Source organism: Oncorhynchus masou, chromosome 7 (assembly GCF_036934945.1).
Source record: "Oncorhynchus masou masou isolate Uvic2021 chromosome 7, UVic_Omas_1.1, whole genome shotgun sequence".
Taxonomy (NCBI): Eukaryota; Metazoa; Chordata; class Actinopteri; order Salmoniformes; family Salmonidae; genus Oncorhynchus; species Oncorhynchus masou.
In genome coordinates, this window is record NC_088218.1 from 14,784,208 (window position 1) to 14,801,333 (window position 17,126).

The 17,126-nt window shown below is 42.1% G+C and overlaps 1 protein-coding gene across 2 annotated transcripts; it reads left to right on the forward strand.

The window, feature by feature from the left end:
- The first annotated feature begins 5,059 nt into the window (after nucleotides 1–5,059).
- Nucleotides 5,060–16,007, forward strand: LOC135543346 (sodium/potassium-transporting ATPase subunit alpha-1-like). Of its 2 annotated transcripts, XM_064970538.1 has the most exons (22): nucleotides 5,060–5,337; nucleotides 5,494–6,430; nucleotides 6,689–6,811; nucleotides 7,541–7,600; nucleotides 8,538–8,741; nucleotides 8,880–8,993; nucleotides 9,083–9,217; nucleotides 9,810–9,927; nucleotides 10,035–10,303; nucleotides 10,400–10,843; nucleotides 11,112–11,304; nucleotides 12,036–12,211; nucleotides 12,303–12,439; nucleotides 12,593–12,743; nucleotides 12,848–13,016; nucleotides 13,117–13,271; nucleotides 13,436–13,559; nucleotides 13,712–13,857; nucleotides 14,483–14,613; nucleotides 15,098–15,199; nucleotides 15,492–15,583; nucleotides 15,789–16,007. In XM_064970538.1, exons 2-22 carry the CDS (start codon nucleotides 6,419–6,421, stop codon nucleotides 15,815–15,817), a joined length of 3,084 nt encoding a protein of 1,027 aa, XP_064826610.1. In that variant the 5' UTR covers nucleotides 5,060–5,337; nucleotides 5,494–6,418; the 3' UTR covers nucleotides 15,818–16,007. The 2 variants fall into 2 exon arrangements, with proteins under 2 accessions (XP_064826610.1, XP_064826609.1); XM_064970537.1 differs by having other exon boundaries at nucleotides 5,060–6,430.
- The last annotated feature ends 1,119 nt before the right edge of the window (nucleotides 16,008–17,126 follow it).

Below are 17,126 nucleotides of genomic sequence, written 5' to 3' on the forward strand. Positions count from 1 at the left end.
GAACAGTGGGTGTGCTGGTCCTGTTGGTTATGCGTGCGCTCACCCGGTCATCGGGCGTGGCTTGGTCCATCCCGCCCTTGGAAAATCCCTTTTGGGCCGGGGGCGGGGGCTTCGGCCTGACGGCGTTTTGGGGAGAGTGGGGGCGAGAGCACCTTTTGACCAGAGCACCCTCTGACGGTAGCGGCTATTCATACTGTTTTTGTATTGTATTGTTGTTTTAATAAAAACATTTTTTTTAATGACGCAGTGATATATTTCTTCACAATCGGTCAAACGTTACACTTTGAATATCTCTATTTTACTAACCATGCACAATAACAAATGTGTTTTAAATCGTGTGTGAACCTAATTGAAAGATGTACCAGACATTTTTGCTACAGTTGTTTCTGAATTTAAAAGTAATCCAAGAAGTAATCGTCTAGTTTTTCATAAGCAGGTGTGTGTGTGTGAGGTTTCAGTGTTACTCAGGACTCAGTGATGATTAAAGAGAAAGACTTCTGCTGTCAGACTCCCCATGACATCCCCAGAGTGTTCCCCTGCTGTTCCATACACTCAGCAGGCCACTAAGTGCGTGTGTGTGTGACTGTGTATGTGACTGTGTGTGTGTGTGTTTGTTTGTGTGCCCTCTCTGGATTTGGACAGAGGCTCTTTGTTTGTGGTGCCAAGTCTCAGCTCAGGCGAGGAGGCTGGCACTGGCAGAGCCCTGTTGCACTCTCTCCTTTATTTAATTCTTTTGTTTTTCTACTTTCTGTACTAAACTTTTGGTCCTTCTCTCTTGCTCTTTCCTGTTTACTTCCCTTCTTTATTTTTTTCCACTTTTCGCTTCTTCCGTTCTCTTCTTTCTCACATTCTCTATTTCTTTCTCGCATTCTCGCTCTTTCTTTAACTCTCTCTTTTTTTCATTCTCCCTCTTTCTCTCATTTTCTCCACTGTTATTTCTGTCTACATCTCTTTATTCAGTCTCACTCTCTTTCTCTCACCTCTCTTCCCTAACGAATGTCTCTCTACTCTACCCACATCCTTTAATTCCCCCTCCTCTCCCTCACTTGCTTCTAATCAAGACAGTAAACTGTATCTGGATTGAACAGATGTGTATCCCTGTAGGATTAGGAATGGAAAGATTGTGAATGGCCGATGGGATGATTGCTCAGACCTCTAGGCCAGGATATGAATGCCCCTGGATAAGGTATTTCACACTGGTACGAATGCATGGTGGTTAAATCTTGTGTAATCCACAATAATTCCACATAATCAAAGAGGCTGTTTAGGGACACATACATGTGTGTGTGTACGTGTGCATGCGTTTGCGTGTGTAAGCCTCAGAGCAATATGGTTTTATTGCACTGTGATGAGCTCTTAACCCCTCTTCCTCTTTCCTTCCTTCTACAATTCTATTTCTCCTATTCCTCTCTCCCCTGCTCTCTCTGTCCTGAATCCTTCCATCCACAACTACCCCCCCATCTCCCCAACTAGTCTGGGTAGAGGACAATGTAATGTCAAAGTAGGATGGAGAAGAGCAGGACCATCCGGGGACCACTGTTCTCATCCACAGTGATGTGTGTGTGTGTAGTTATCTGCAGTTGTGTGTGTTTCCTTTCTCTCTCTCCCTCTCTCTCTTGTCAGTGAGTGTTGAAATTCCACAGGTGTTGAGGGATTATTCCAGTTTCCTTGTTGACATTCAATTGGCACAGTGGCCAATTTAGGGCAACAGCAATGAGTTCCCTCTCAAAACAAAACCTATTCACCATTGGAATATTAAACATATGAAAACAGGCCCCTGTGCTAATGCCCCAGAATCCTACACTTCCGCTTTGATTGTCAGTTTTCCAAGAACTTACCTCTTTTGCAGTTATCTGGGTAGCAACAAATGAGACGGTGAGAACGGATGGGGCTCAAGCATTTCAAATACAGGTGCCAGTTCCATTTGGTGTTTGTTTGTCCACAATCGTTATTTTAATGCAGGGAGTGGTCACCTCTAAAAAGTGTAAACACTGGTCATGTTTGCTCTAAATAAGGAGCAGTTCTCTATTTGACACACAGACACACACCGCACTCATAGACACACACAGTTTATCTCCTTATTTATCTCCTCCCTTGCCAGTTGCACCTATGGGCTGGTATGAGATGAGGTGAGCGATGCCATCAATACCTTTGTTTTGGGATCTTTGTTTCAACCCCGGAGGACAAGGGACGGTGCACTTCACTGTTCATCCATGCTGGCTGTGTTTGTCAAAGTTAGTCGAACTTTGGGTAAGCTAACTTTTGTTTGTTGGTCTGTGAATGTTTTACCGTTTGTTAAAGTATACGACAGCCATGTAAAACAATGATTTGTGTTTCAGTGACGTGTTCGGCGCAGGTTTGAAACGCGATCAACGCTGTCTGCGAGACACAGCATTGATACCATTTTGTTGGCTGTGTAGGCCTGGAGAGTTAGTGATAAGTGAATTCGTCCATAGTTGCCAATATATCTTGGCTAGTAGAAAGGGTTGGAAGCAATTTTTCAACTAACCAGGGCCTCGTTTCCCAGAGCCTTTGTAGCGTTAATATCATCGTTAGAACCTTCTTACGATGTAGCTTTAGTAGCCCAGGTGTTTCCCATAGCCTTCGTTAGTAAAGCAGCTCTGAAAAACCTTTGCACATCTCTGAGTGATCCAGACCACTCGTAGAGAAGCCAAGGTGCACCGTTAGATGCTTTTTTTTGCCATTCCGCGTCACTGTATTCATAGAGGATCTCCGCTAAACATAGAATCAACATGTTGATTCTATCTGTCTGACTGCCGATACAAAGTATCCAAAGTATTTGCAATTGTTACAAACAAGTGAAGAATAAATGAATGCTTCAAATGAAAACCGAGATGACTGCATTAAAAGATATATAGGCTGCATGGGCCCATATAGGCTATTTCAGTTATACTGAAATCTATTTCATGTTCAATCAATTAAGTTATATTTTGTGACTAGGCTACTGTCTGTAAAAAAAATGTTTTTGCCTCAATGTGTTTCATGATATGTGACAACATGTGTGCAATGACGTGCCCAATCTGTGATTTTGCGCATTATTATTAGGGAAGCATAATGAACCACCTCAATAGCCTTTTTGCAGACATAAGTGGTAATCTCTCTCTAGGAGCTGATCCGTCGTCACTATTGTGGAATAATTCTAATGTTAAGGTAAGATTTGAATGGACAAAGCTGACCCGAGAGCAGCGCTGGCTTTCTTTTGATTCTATCAGTAATGACACATGGTCTAACGATGCACTTAGTGAACGTTCGCTACGTGCTTGTTTGGGGAAACACTTCAAAAGCTCATAAATAACGATCTGGTACGATCATCGTAAAGTTACATCGCATCTGGGAAACGAGGACCTACTTTTTTCGTTCGGGAGAAAGGTGTATCTTATCAATGTCCATGTTCAGTTGCAGGTGGTTCTCCAAAAACCAGAGAAGATTCAGAAAGATAGTACAAATCTAAGTTTTGTATCGAGAAAGAAATGCCTCATGCATGTGTTTGGATCTTTGTTTTGGTCGCACTGTGTGATGCGCTGTCATCTTTTTGTACACGTGGCCATGGACGCGTCGCATAGAAATGACTAGTTCCTGTAAAGATGTTGGGAAATGCTAGATGTCTGGCAGCTATTATGGCGAGGGAACTCCTCACTTGGTGCAAAACGTGGATTCTACAAACTTTTAAAAATATTCTCTGGTTTTGGGAGAACCACGTGCAACTAAGCACAGACATTTATAAGATAGACTTTACTTCCAAATCAAGAATGAAGTATTAGCAAAACGTTACTTATTGTTAGTTTGTGTCCCTTATATTAGGTAGGTAGGATAAAAAAAAATGTTGAGTCTGGCCTAAGCAAATGAGTTGGTATTCAGGCAAAAGATTTGGTGTTGCTTTGGCAGTCGAACTAGTTGAATTTTCTTTGTTATATGTTTTGTTTGTACATTTGTCTTATTTCGTTACCACTTCCCCAGAGCCTTCCAGGGCTTGTTGTCTTTGGGGGGGGGTATTTTGGTTAGAGAGCAGTGGCAAGTCTTAAGAATTAATGTGTGTGCTTTAGCATGCTAATTATTACAAGTGTGTTATCTTTCAAATAATGTTTCATATTGAGTATGCTATCTAACAAAGAATGTTTCATATTGAGTATGCTATCTAACAAAGAATGTTTCATATTGAGTATGCTATCTAACAAAGAATGTATCATATTGAGTATGATATCTAACAAAGAATGTTTCATATTGAGTATGCTATCTAACAAAGAATGTTTCATATTGAGTATGCTATCTAACAAAGAATGTTCCATATTGAGTATGCTATCTAACAAAGAATGTTTCATATTGAGTATGCTATCTAACAAATAATGTTCCATATTGAGTATGCTATCTAACAAAGAATGTTTCATATTGAGTATGCTATCTAACAAAGAATGTTTCATCAGGTCTTACAAATATATTTAATCACAAGTGTAATATCTTACAATGATTGCGAATATACTTTATCTAAGTTTGCATGATATTCTCCTTGAAGTGTTTTACAGACTTTGTAGTATTTCTTGCCCTGCTGCTAATCCATTGTTTGTGCCCTCTATGTTAATAAACCTTGGCACTTTGGTTAACTATTGTTCATCTCAATCATTTGACAGACCTGTGCTTAACTTGTCCCGAGGACCTCCCATCGTGTATACATAAAGGTGGCGCAGTACCGTTTGCATATCTCTAAAAACACACACTCTCTTTCAGAAACTCCCTCATCTTTTCTATCTACCCATCTCTCTTTTCTATCTACCCATCTCTCTTTTCTATCTACCCATCTCTCTTTTCTATCTACCCATCTCTCTTTTCTATCTACCCATCTCTTTTCTGTCTACCCATCTCTCTTTTCTGTCTACCCATCTCTCTTTTCTATCTACCCATCTCTCTTTTCTATCTACCCATCTCTCTTTTCTATCTACCCATCTCTCTTTTCTGTCTACCCATCTCTCTTTTCTGTCTACCCATCTCTCTTTTCTATCTACCCATCTCTTTTCTGTCTACCCACCCATCTCTTTTCTGTCTACCCATCTCTCTTTTCTGTCTACCCATCTCTTTTCTATCTACCCATCTCTCTTTTCTATCTACCCATCTCTCTTTTCTGTCTACCCATCTCTCTTTTCTATCTAGCCATCTCTCTTTTCTGTCTACCCATCTCTCTTTTCTGTCTAACCATCTCTCTTTTCTGTCTAACCATCTATCATGTCATTATTTCCCCCCTCTACACTCCACAAAGCATAAAAGCTACTATGAAAGAATTCACATATCGCCGATTTAAGGGAGTATGGCTTACCAACTTTAAAGGTTTGCACTTTTTTGTAAAATTAATAAAGTCTATTTGATTATGTTGGGTTCTTAAGAAAGTATAAAAGTTTTGATGTTGCTATTATTTAAATAAACTGGTGTTACACATCTACACCCCCCCCCTCTATCTCTCTTACCGCCCGCCTCTCCCCACAGACTGATAACCACAAACAGCCAGACGTTTACTAAACAGACACCCACGGCACTCCACCTTACCTCCCGAAGTACAACCTCTCCCTGAGTGTGTCAAGGTTACGCACTCTTCCCCACGGCCTCCATCTTAACCTGTGGATTTACATGTGACAGCAAAGGTCAAGGAATGAATGTGCTGGGACGTTGTCCAGTTGGAAGGCAGATAAGATGGCCTCTGGGTCAAAGTCAGTATTGTTTGTTATAATTGCAACAACCAACACGCCACCGAACAAAGGCCAATGGCCTTGGTTTCTATACTGGCAACTTATGTTTCAAATGTGAGAATGAATGCACAAACACAGTTGTTTATGCTCGCTTCAACAGCTTTTCGTGATATTATTTAGCTTCAAAGGTGCAGGATTTCCTTCAAATCAACCAACAAGTGAGAAAGTAAGTGCAGCAGAGAGAAAGAAAATGATCTTTATTCATTCATTGTCCTCGTTCTTTTCCATTCCACTCCACACTGTTATTACTGTCAACTTCTTTTCCATTCCACTACACACTGTTATTACCGTCAACGTCAGACGGATTTTTCTTTCAGGGGCCTTGTCGTCAAAATCACCAAGCTGTATAGGTGAAGGTTGAATAAATAAATAAATGACATTTCACAGATCCCCCTCCTTCTCCCCGACCCCTCCCATCCTCAGCCCCCTCTCCACTCACCTGCCTCATTCCTCCTGTGTACCTCCCCTTGGGCAGGTAAACCAGTCGGGTATATAAATATATTCAAACCTCAGTTAGCTATCCAGGGAGCTCTGGGGTGACTCCAGACGTCGAGAAGTGAGAGAGAAGTGTAAACGTGTAACAGGTGGAGTTTCTCAGGATAAGGAGCAAGTATATTCTCTTTACAAACCACTGGGATTGAGAGTCCTAGAACAGCAGTGCAAGGATGGGGCTTGGAGTAAGTCTGGATTTCACTTTTAAATATCAGGATTTGGATTTACTTATATTCTGTTCTTTCAACTTAAAAAAAATCTGTCTTTGTTTTGCAGTTCATATTAAAAGTTTAGCCCTTGGTTCATGGCTGCTTCTTAGTTTATAAAATAAAGTTCTATATTTGATAAAGTTCTGAATGCACTCCTTATCTAAGCCCTCATTAGGAAAGAGGCACATCGATAGTTCACACTTTCTCACCATTAACGTACCTTCTGATATACAGAAGGGGAAAGATGATTATAAGCTGGCGGCGACCTCCGAGGACAATGGAAAAAAGAGTAAAAAGGAGGTGAAGAAAGCAAAGGAGAAGAAGGACATGGACGATCTGAAAAAGGAAGTTGACCTGGTGAGGAAAACTGATTATTTATTAGATCACTAATTATATTAATCTCATTTTGTTGACATGAACAATGCACATTTATCCATATACAATTAACACATCAAAGCACTGGAGTTGCCTGCAAAAATGTTAATCCGTAGTCCCAGAGATGATTTAAATAGTGTGATTATAGCATCAAAACTATCAGCATTTTCAGCAAGAAAAGACTAAGGTAAACAGTAAGCCTATTAATCTCTATGGATCAGAAAAGGTACAACACACAACCTTTCAAATGTGCATCAAGCTCTGTAGTTTCTAGACTTGCATTTGGGTACTCATACGCATTTTAATTGACTTACTATTACTCTGCAGTGAGTCTTGGGTTTCAAAACCCCAATTGCCTGCATTTAAACTTCAGAGGACCAGTAGCATATCTTTGGAAACGGCTTTTTTAAATACATGGAGCAGAATAAAAACGTGTGTGCACTGTGCAAAACTTTTTCAGGGCAGAAATGTGAACCAGACAATTCCATCCATCATAAAGAAACACATGACTTATCTTTGGTTGATATTGAAATCGATGCAGCATAACCTCATCATACCTAGGATCATTTCAAATTGTTTGAGGAATGTGTTTCATTAACTATGCATGTTCTGCATATACTTTCGCCATGGGGAAAAGTTGAGAGAACTCCCTAGTTCAACTAGCAACTGTTTCTTTCTTTCTCAATCTCTCTCTCCCTCTCTCTGATTTAGGATGACCACAAGTTGACCTTGGATGAACTTCATAAGAAATACGGCACAGACCTAGCCAGGGTGAGTGAATATGTGTGTGCCCCGGTTTTTTAAAACTGACAACCAGTTGTATCAGCTGCTCCTACGGATGATTTCTGACTGTAATTTGAAGCGCATTGAGGTCGTGGAGGTTACGGCACGAGGTCATATCGTAGGTAGAACTTCATCTGCCTTCTGAGTCACGATCACATCACTATCTACCACTGAATCTTTGAACATGAAACACATCTATGTCTTCCTAAAGTTTACAGAGAGTTTGGAGTCAAACATATATTTTCTGATTGTGTGACTCCCATTACATTATTTTCATTTTATTTTTTGAATCCTTTATTTAACCAGAGTGGTCACATTGAGATGTACATCTCTTTTACAAGTGAGCCGTGGCCAGAAAAGTGGCATACATAGTAAACACAGCATAAAAACACAACATTAGACATGACAGTGAGTGGAAGTTAAAACGCTGCATAGAACACATGGATGAGACTTTCTCCATTTGTGTGACAGCAAGTCAGATACACATGAACAATTTTTAACAAGCCATAGGTTGGTCTAATGCAGGGGACACAATATCTGCAATATCAGCTTTGTGTGGAGTACAATTAGGACAGGCCTAAACATTGTTTTGTGTGGAAAGGATAACAGTTAAACACTGTTTTGGTGATGGCGCACAGATAATGATCTGTTGATATTTGATCCAGGGATTAAGCAGAATTTCCACTACAAGGGCCACATTCACACGGGAACATTGAAAGCACTATGCAGTGATGAGGGTTGAGGTATGGGTGGGGTATCGGCGGGGAAAGATTTTCTTGCTGAGAAAAGGGGAGGGGAAAGTTTTGAGTTCCATAGGTAATCACTCTACTGCCTCTTACTCTGCCTCTTCCTGCTTTCCTCCCTCCTCCTTTCTCTTCACTCTCCCTTTCCCTCTCTCCTTCTCTCTCATCCCTCCCCCATCCAGGGTCTATCCTCAGCTCGGGCTAAGGAGATCCTCCTTCGTGATGGCCCCAACACCCTGACCCCTCCTCCCACTACCCCTGAGTGGGTGAAGTTCTGCAGGCAGCTCTTTGGTGGGTTCTCTATGCTCCTATGGATTGGTGCTATGCTCTGCTTCCTGGCCTACGGAATCCAGGCCGCCTCCGAGGATGAGCCGGCCAATGATAATGTGAGAATTATAGAATTCTGAGATCATTTGTGACTTAACAAAAACTACAATGCCTCTAGTGCCTGGAAGGGTTTTCTCACTTAACCGTAAAGTAATAGTCACATAGTCTTTCTCCCTCTTCGTTTCTGTCCCTCACAGTTGTACCTGGGTGTTGTGCTCTCTGTTGTCGTCATTGTCACTGGCTGTTTCTCCTACTACCAAGAGGCCAAGAGCTCAAAGATCATGGACTCCTTCAAGAACCTGGTCCCACAGGTTAGACTTCTGCTTGTTCAAACACCTCTGAGAAGAGCTTGATTGTATTGTCATGTCTACGGATTGTGATCCTGTCACTTGCCTTGTAGCAAGCCCTGGTTGTCCGTGACGGTGAGAAGAAGAACATCAACGCTGAAGAAGTGGTGGTTGGAGATCTGGTGGAGGTGAAAGGAGGAGATAGGATCCCAGCTGATTTGCGTATTGTCTCTGCCAGCGGCTGCAAGGTGAGTACTTTACAATCCAAGATCATGGGTCACATATGTAACCTAAGGCTTCCGCATACTTTGGTTTGGCTGGCATACCCTCTTAAAAGACCTTTGCTTGAAAAATCGACAATAGTACTGTTTGTCCATTTAGAGACGCCGTAGCCAGTATACACTTTCTCAAAATAGTCTGAATGAATCTAAGATAATTCAAGAAATATGTCATAAATGTTGATATTTTTGCTAAGGAGATCTTAGTTGCGCAATCTAAATAAGATTTTTTGGTGCAGTATTTCTCAAGTGAAAAAATGTGAATGAAAACAAATCGTCTATCGTTGAGTGACAACAAACACTTCATTGATCACTACTGTTGACCAATGACCGACGAAGGGGCATAGACGTTGGCTCCTGAACTTCGGCTGGCTTCGAGAATTTTTTTGTGTGTGTACCAACAGCCCCCCAAAAACTTGCTGGAGACCAAAACGAATAAAAGCAGCGCAAAATGTTGTCATATTATATGACAAACTGTTCTGAACTGTTTCGGATGGGAAGCATGCGGACACCTTTAGTGTCATTCAATGTTGTATTAATGCAATTCTCTTTTCCCACTCAGGTGGACAACTCCTCCCTCACTGGTGAATCTGAGCCCCAGACACGTACTCCGGATTTCTCCAATGACAACCCCCTGGAGACAAGGAACATTGCCTTCTTCTCTACCAACTGTGTTGAAGGTAAATACCTTCAGTAACTAGCCGTAGTGATTTAATAGTTCAAATAACTTGAAATGTATCACTTAGCCATTTTGTGATTCTAAACCATATTCTCCATGTTTTGTCAGGAACTGCCAGAGGTATCGTCATCAACACTGGTGACCACACTGTCATGGGTCGTATCGCTACCTTGGCCACGAGTCTGGAGGGTGGGAAGACGCCTATAGCCAAAGAGATTGAGCACTTTATCCATATCATCACCGGTGTGGCCGTCTTCCTGGGCGTGTCTTTCTTCATCCTCTCCCTCATTCTGGGATATGGCTGGCTGGAAGCTGTCATCTTCCTCATTGGAATCATCGTTGCTAATGTGCCTGAGGGTCTCCTGGCTACTGTAACTGTGAGTACTGATGAAAAGTCATGTTTAACAAAAACTTCAGTCCTAACAACAAAACTTGTTGATTATTTAACTGTCTAATATGGCTTTCTATCGTAGGTGTGCTTAACTCTGACTGCCAAGCGTATGGCCAAGAAGAACTGCCTGGTGAAGAATCTTGAAGCTGTTGAGACCCTTGGCTCCACCTCCACCATTTGCTCTGACAAGACCGGAACCCTGACTCAGAACAGAATGACCGTGGCTCACATGTGGTTCGACAACCAGATCCATGAGGCTGACACCACAGAGAATCAGAGTGGTACCTGCTTCGACAAAAGCTCTGCCACCTGGGCTTCCCTGGCTAGAGTTGCTGGCCTGTGCAACCGCGCCGTCTTCCTGGCAGAACAAAACAACGTACCTATCCTCAAGAGAGATGTGGCTGGTGATGCTTCAGAGTCTGCCCTGCTGAAGTGTATCGAGCTGTGCTGCGGGTCTGTCAAAGACATGAGAGAAAAGTACAGCAAGATCGCTGAGATTCCCTTCAACTCCACCAACAAATATCAGGTAACCACATGCACTCTTTGTGGTATCTGTGGGTTAACAACGGGTTAAACTGAGTTGTAGAAGGTGGTGTGATAGACTCAAAATCAGGATGGATGGATGGCTTTTCTCAATCAGCTTGGGAATGCCACTTTGTATCGACATCCAATAAGTTGCCAGAACTTTAGTTTTCCAGGCACTGTAGGCTACTTATTGGTCATTGCCTGCTAATTTAAATTTAAACTCTCTTCATGGTGTCATCTGATCAAAAACCAATTCATTTCGCCCCTAGCTCTCCATTCATAAGAACATCGTGGCCGGAGAGTCCAATCACCTACTGGTGATGAAGGGAGCCCCTGAGAGGATTCTGGACCGCTGCTCCACCATTTTGATCCAGGGCAAAGAACAGCCTCTGGACGACGAGTTGAAGGAAGCCTTCCAGAACGCTTACGAAGAGCTGGGAGGGCTGGGAGAGAGAGTGCTGGGTAAGAGGGCACCAATATGGGAAAATATGCATTCAAAGGTTTTGGGACTGAATGAAAAGTCTAGAACAGTGGTATTCAAACATTTTCATTGGGAACCCCATTTTTTCAACCAGAATTTCTTGTGACCCCACCCCAAATCTAATGACATAACATAGAGGCAATCTGGAGTTACTACATCTTTTATCCTCCATTTTTTGACGTATTGATAAGTACCTATTGATTCTTGAAGATTATAACTGAATAAATGCCTAATTAGTTCAACTGTCGTAAACCATCATAAGCCAAAATATAAGCTTTGTTTTACTCTAATGTTTGTAAACAAAGTAAATGTAAAACAAAACTGAATAGCCTCAAAACATGGTTAAACTATCATTTTGATATCATGGATGGCCAATCCTTGCATCCATAGCTCTGTCTATGAGGGGTATCATTTCTCCAGCCCCATCCCTCAGCTTTTTACCGAACCAGCTGTGGGGAGCCCATTTTGTTATTGTTTCAACTGCTGATTGCCGCTTTTAATTTTAACATCAACAAATAACCTTCAATTCATTACATTTTCAAAATGAAAAGAAACCAATAACAAAATTATCTTACTCAAAACCTTTTGTATATTGTCCCAACATAAACTGTACTCTTCATTTATTTCTTTGTGACTACAGTCCAGTTCGACCCTGACTGGTCTAGAACATGAAGAATTTGTTGTGGTGTGTCTGACTCTGTGTCTTTTTCAGGTTTCTGTCATTTCCAGCTCCCTGATGACCAGTTTGCTGAGGGCTTCCAGTTTGATTGTGAAGAGGTGAACTTCCCAACTGAGAATCTGTGCTTTGTTGGCCTAATGTCCATGATTGACCCTCCCCGTGCTGCTGTGCCTGACGCTGTAGGAAAGTGCAGGAGTGCTGGAATCAAGGTATGGCAATGTAATACTTGACACGACTCTTCAGTCGATCCACATAGCAGCCACTGTGATCAGACCACTCCTCTTCCCTTCCTTCCCTTAGGTTATCATGGTCACTGGTGATCATCCCATCACTGCTAAAGCCATTGCCAAGGGTGTGGGCATAATTTCTGAAGGAAACGAGACTGTTGAGGACATCGCTGCTCGTCTGAAAATCCCAGTTTCTGAGGTCAATCCAAGGTATTTGCAATTTGTTTGGGATCATTTCAGTTATGTCATCATACTGTCTACACTTAAAGAGGAGTGACAGAAACATTAATTTAGCCTTTTTGGGGCATCATCAGAACAGACCAATACAAACCCCTATATTTAGCTTATATTTGTACCCTCCAGAGATGCCAAGGCCTGTGTTGTCCACGGTGGAGAGCTGAAGGACCTGTCAGCTGAACAGTTGGATGACATTTTGGCCCATCACACTGAGATTGTGTTTGCCAGAACTTCTCCTCAGCAGAAGCTGATCATTGTGGAGGGCTGCCAGCGTCAGGTACTATTTATTGAAATAATTAATGCTCATGAGTCAGTCAGGATGATTGCATCTCACTTTTGGAGTTTCTAACATCTGTAAACACCTCTCTTACTTATCCACAGGGTGCTATTGTAGCTGTGACAGGTGATGGTGTGAATGATTCTCCTGCTCTGAAGAAGGCTGACATAGGTGTTGCTATGGGGATCTCTGGATCTGACGTCTCCAAGCAGGCTGCAGACATGATCCTCCTGGATGACAACTTTGCCTCCATCGTGACTGGTGTTGAAGAGGGTAAGAGAAGCTCTGGCAATGACCATCAATCTGCTGGGTTTTTCCATCCTTCTCTCATCACCCTGACTATTCCTTCCCCCCATCCTCTACTTCCCCTCAGGCCGTCTGATCTTTGACAACTTGAAGAAGTCCATTGCCTACACCCTGACCAGTAATATTCCAGAAATCTCACCCTTCCTCCTCTTCATCATCGCCAACATTCCACTGCCCCTAGGAACCGTCACCATCCTCTGTATCGACCTGGGAACTGATATGGTGGGTCTGTCAGATGTGGATACTCCTCCTTTGTGATCAATCTGATCATGTGTTCTGCTGCGTTATGAAGAACAATGTACATGATCATTTTAGGGTTTGTTTGGAAGGTCTTTGAACTAACATCAAAGTTACCAACGATGATCTTTTCCATTATTACCTTCAAGGTCCCAGCTATCTCCCTGGCCTATGAAGAAGCTGAGAACGACATCATGAAGCGACAGCCCAGAAACCCCAAAACTGACAAACTGGTGAATGAGAGGCTCATTAGCATAGCCTACGGTCAAATTGGTAAGGAGTAAATTTGTCCCTTCTTCTGTTTTGCCTGCCTTTACCGGGTCTTGTTGCGTTGTATGCTGGACAATCCGTTACATAGCAAATTAACAATCTGATCATTGTCTCTTCACTGACAAAAATACTCTCCTCATTGTTACTCTTCACAGGTATGATGCAGGCCACAGCCGGTTTCTTCACATACTTCGTTATCCTGGCTGAGAACGGGTTCTTGCCCATGGATTTGCTGGGTATGCGTGTGGACTGGGACAACAAGATAATGAACGACATGGAGGACAGCTACGGCCAGCAGTGGGTAAGTACACAAACACTGCTCTGCTTTTTGTTGTACTAACGGATTAGCATTGGCCTTGTTTTGATCTGATAAGTTCTCGATAAGAGCTTTTTCAATCTCTCTCCCAATTGTTTTGTTTAGTTTATTCCAGCATACATGGCAGCTGAAAGCTGAATTGCGTATATATCTGGAAATTCAAGATAACAAAGTAAATCAGTAAATCTGATACATTATCAAGAAAGTTGAGAAGTCATGGATGGGATCACGGATCAGGGTTGATGCACAGCTTGCATTTCGGATAGTCAGCAGAGGAAATATCGATTGTCTTGAGAAAGACGGAGCACCTCAGTCACAGCCAGGGATTCAGACAGACCGGTCCGTAGCCCCAGCAGTGCACCTCACTGGCCCCAACAGTCCTCTCCGTTATTTTGGGCTTCGTCAATAGCTTGCTACTATTCCTCCAGAACTACCATTCGTGAATGCCACTGCTGCCGCCAGGCAAACAGGTTCACCACACATTTGGTAACAGAGTAGTCAGTAATCTTCACTACTGTAATGTACAAATGTAAGAAACATATGTCCTCTCACTCTTCTTTTTTTGTCTCTCTACAAACTCTCTTTCTATGGTCTATGATGCATCCTTCAGACATATGAGCGCAGAAAGATTGTGGAGTTCACCTGCCACACAGCATTCTTCGCCAGTATCGTGGTTGTACAGTGGGCTGATTTGATCATCTGTAAGACCAGGAGGAACTCCATCCTTCAGCAGGGAATGAAGTGAGTTCACACATATCGATCTGTGTGGTCTTGGTCTAGGTCTGCATCCTAAGAGTTTTTTTCTGAAACTTGATCTTCACTGCTCTGGTCTTGACTTACACATCACCAGAATCAGAATCACCTTTATTCACCAAGTACATTTACACATACTCACAATTGTACTTGGTGATATGGTGCTGCTAGCAATAGACAACATTAAAGGCCCGAATACATACAGAACAATTTACACAAAGTTTATATACATTACACCCTTCCTTTGGGAGAGTGTGTCCCCACATTTCTCTCTACCATGTCCCTGACATGTTCCAACCTCTCCGGTGACCTCTTGGCCACCATCCCATTTCTGACACCAATGTAGCAAATTCAGGGGGTTTGCCAGAGGGGAGTTAATGTGCATACAGCCCTGCAAGTGACTTCTAAATCAATATCCACCCTGTTGGTATCAAATCCATGATTTTTTCCCCTTTTTCTTCTCCCATTTCAGGAACCGTATTCTGATCTTCGGACTGTTTGAGGAAACTGCCCTGGCTGTCTTCCTGTCCTACTGTCCTGGAATGGATGTCGCCCTCAGAATGTACCCCCTCAAGTGAGTAGACCCTTCTGATTCTCTTCTGTATATCAGCTTGGAACAAAGCTCAGCCGTTTTAAAAGATGAGTGGTAAAATGGATGGATGTTACAATGGGTAGAGGAGACTACTGTAGCCTCAGGAACAGTTGGGGTTGACTAGTTAGCTGAAGTGTAATGGCATTTACTGCCCAACCAAGAGAGAAAATGACATTTTACATTTAGGGGCCCTGTAAGCGCATTACCTCGCTGTTTTACGCTCAACTTAATCTCTTTATTCTTTTCTTCTCTCTTTCCTTCTCTCTTTCCTCAGGCCTTGCTGGTGGTTCTGTGCCTTACCCTACTCTCTGCTCATCTTCCTCTATGATGAGGGTAGGAGATACCTCCTGCGACGAAACCCAGGAGGTAAGTGCTCAGGGACTATGGACGAAAACAATCTGTTAAGATAGCGTCGCCAATTTTGCATTAAAGTTAATTTTTGTGTTATAACATGACAATGGCATGCAGGATTGGGAAGGACAAATTATTTAATTTGTCTCGTGGAGATTTTCAGTGACGAGATGAAATCTAACTAATTGTGTTCTTCTCTCTGAATTTTCTCTTCTTTAAGGTTGGGTGGAACAGGAGACCTACTACTGACAAAAAGAGGCTATCCCCATGATCACTCAACATCACTCTGCTGCTACATCTCAACCAACAACATTACACTACATTTCAATCTGCTACATTACCATTACATCCAATGAACACTGTGATGGTGCACTAAGCTGCATTGAGGAGTTCTTGATTGTGATAATGCAAATTGAAATAAACATCACTTCAACACTAATGCTTAAGACTGTATTCATTTTTTGTTGTTTGAATTATTTAGATTTATTGGTTTGGATTTAATGTAAGACATGTAGGCTTAAATTGTGTTGCATATATGGGAGAAATAACCTAGTATAGTTGTGTCTTATTTGTTTAAAGTAAATGTCCAGTGTTTGCATAGTTCTATGAAATATGACTTATAATGAATTACAATATGAGTGAAATAGTTTTTACTTCCAAAAAGTTGTATTGAAGTATGTTACAAAGCAGCTTTTCTGTGTTTTAATGGTGTGGGCGTACTCCAACAACAGAATGGTGTGGTCGTATACCGGTCAATTAAAATATTCAACAGCTGATTGGCCAGCTCTGCCAATATGTCAACGTCATGTCATGGTATATGAGGAAATAGCAAGCATTTTTTAAACACTGTTTGAGGTGGGGCTTTTTTTCTCTAATTTATGCTTTGGCCAGAAATATGAGTGAGTTTACAATGAGTCATCAACATTATTTGGGTGTGAGTTAATAGAATATTAACTTTTAAAAATTAGATTTTAACTTTATAGTTACTTTTAAGGTCAGATGTTTTTATCTCAATATCAAATCATTTCTGGCTAACAATTAAGTACCTTACTGTGATTGTTTTCAATTAAAATGGTAAAAAATAAACAAAAATTGCTTATTTAAGAAAAAATAGCACAGCCGAGAGCTGCCCTGTGACACGAGCCCACCAGACGAGCTAAACTACTTCTATGCTCGCTTCAAGGCAAATAACACTGAAACATGGGGGCCTCCCGGATGGCGCAGTGGTCAAAGGCGCAGCGCTAGCTGTGCCACCAGAGACTCTGGGTTCGCACCCAGGCTCTGTCGCAACAGTATCTCGGTCCTGCCTGGTGTGTTCCTTGTTCTTCATGATGCTCTCTGCACTTTTAACGGAACTCTGAGACCAATCACCTACTGGTGATGAAGGGAGCCCCTGAGAGGATTCTGGACCGCTGCTCCACCATTTTGATCCAGGGCAAAGAACAGCCTCTGGACGACGAGTTGAAGGAAGCCTTGAAAACTGCTGTTCACAAATGCTCTCCATCCAACCTCACTGAGCTCGAGCTGTTTTGCAAGGAGGAATGGGAAACAATTTCAG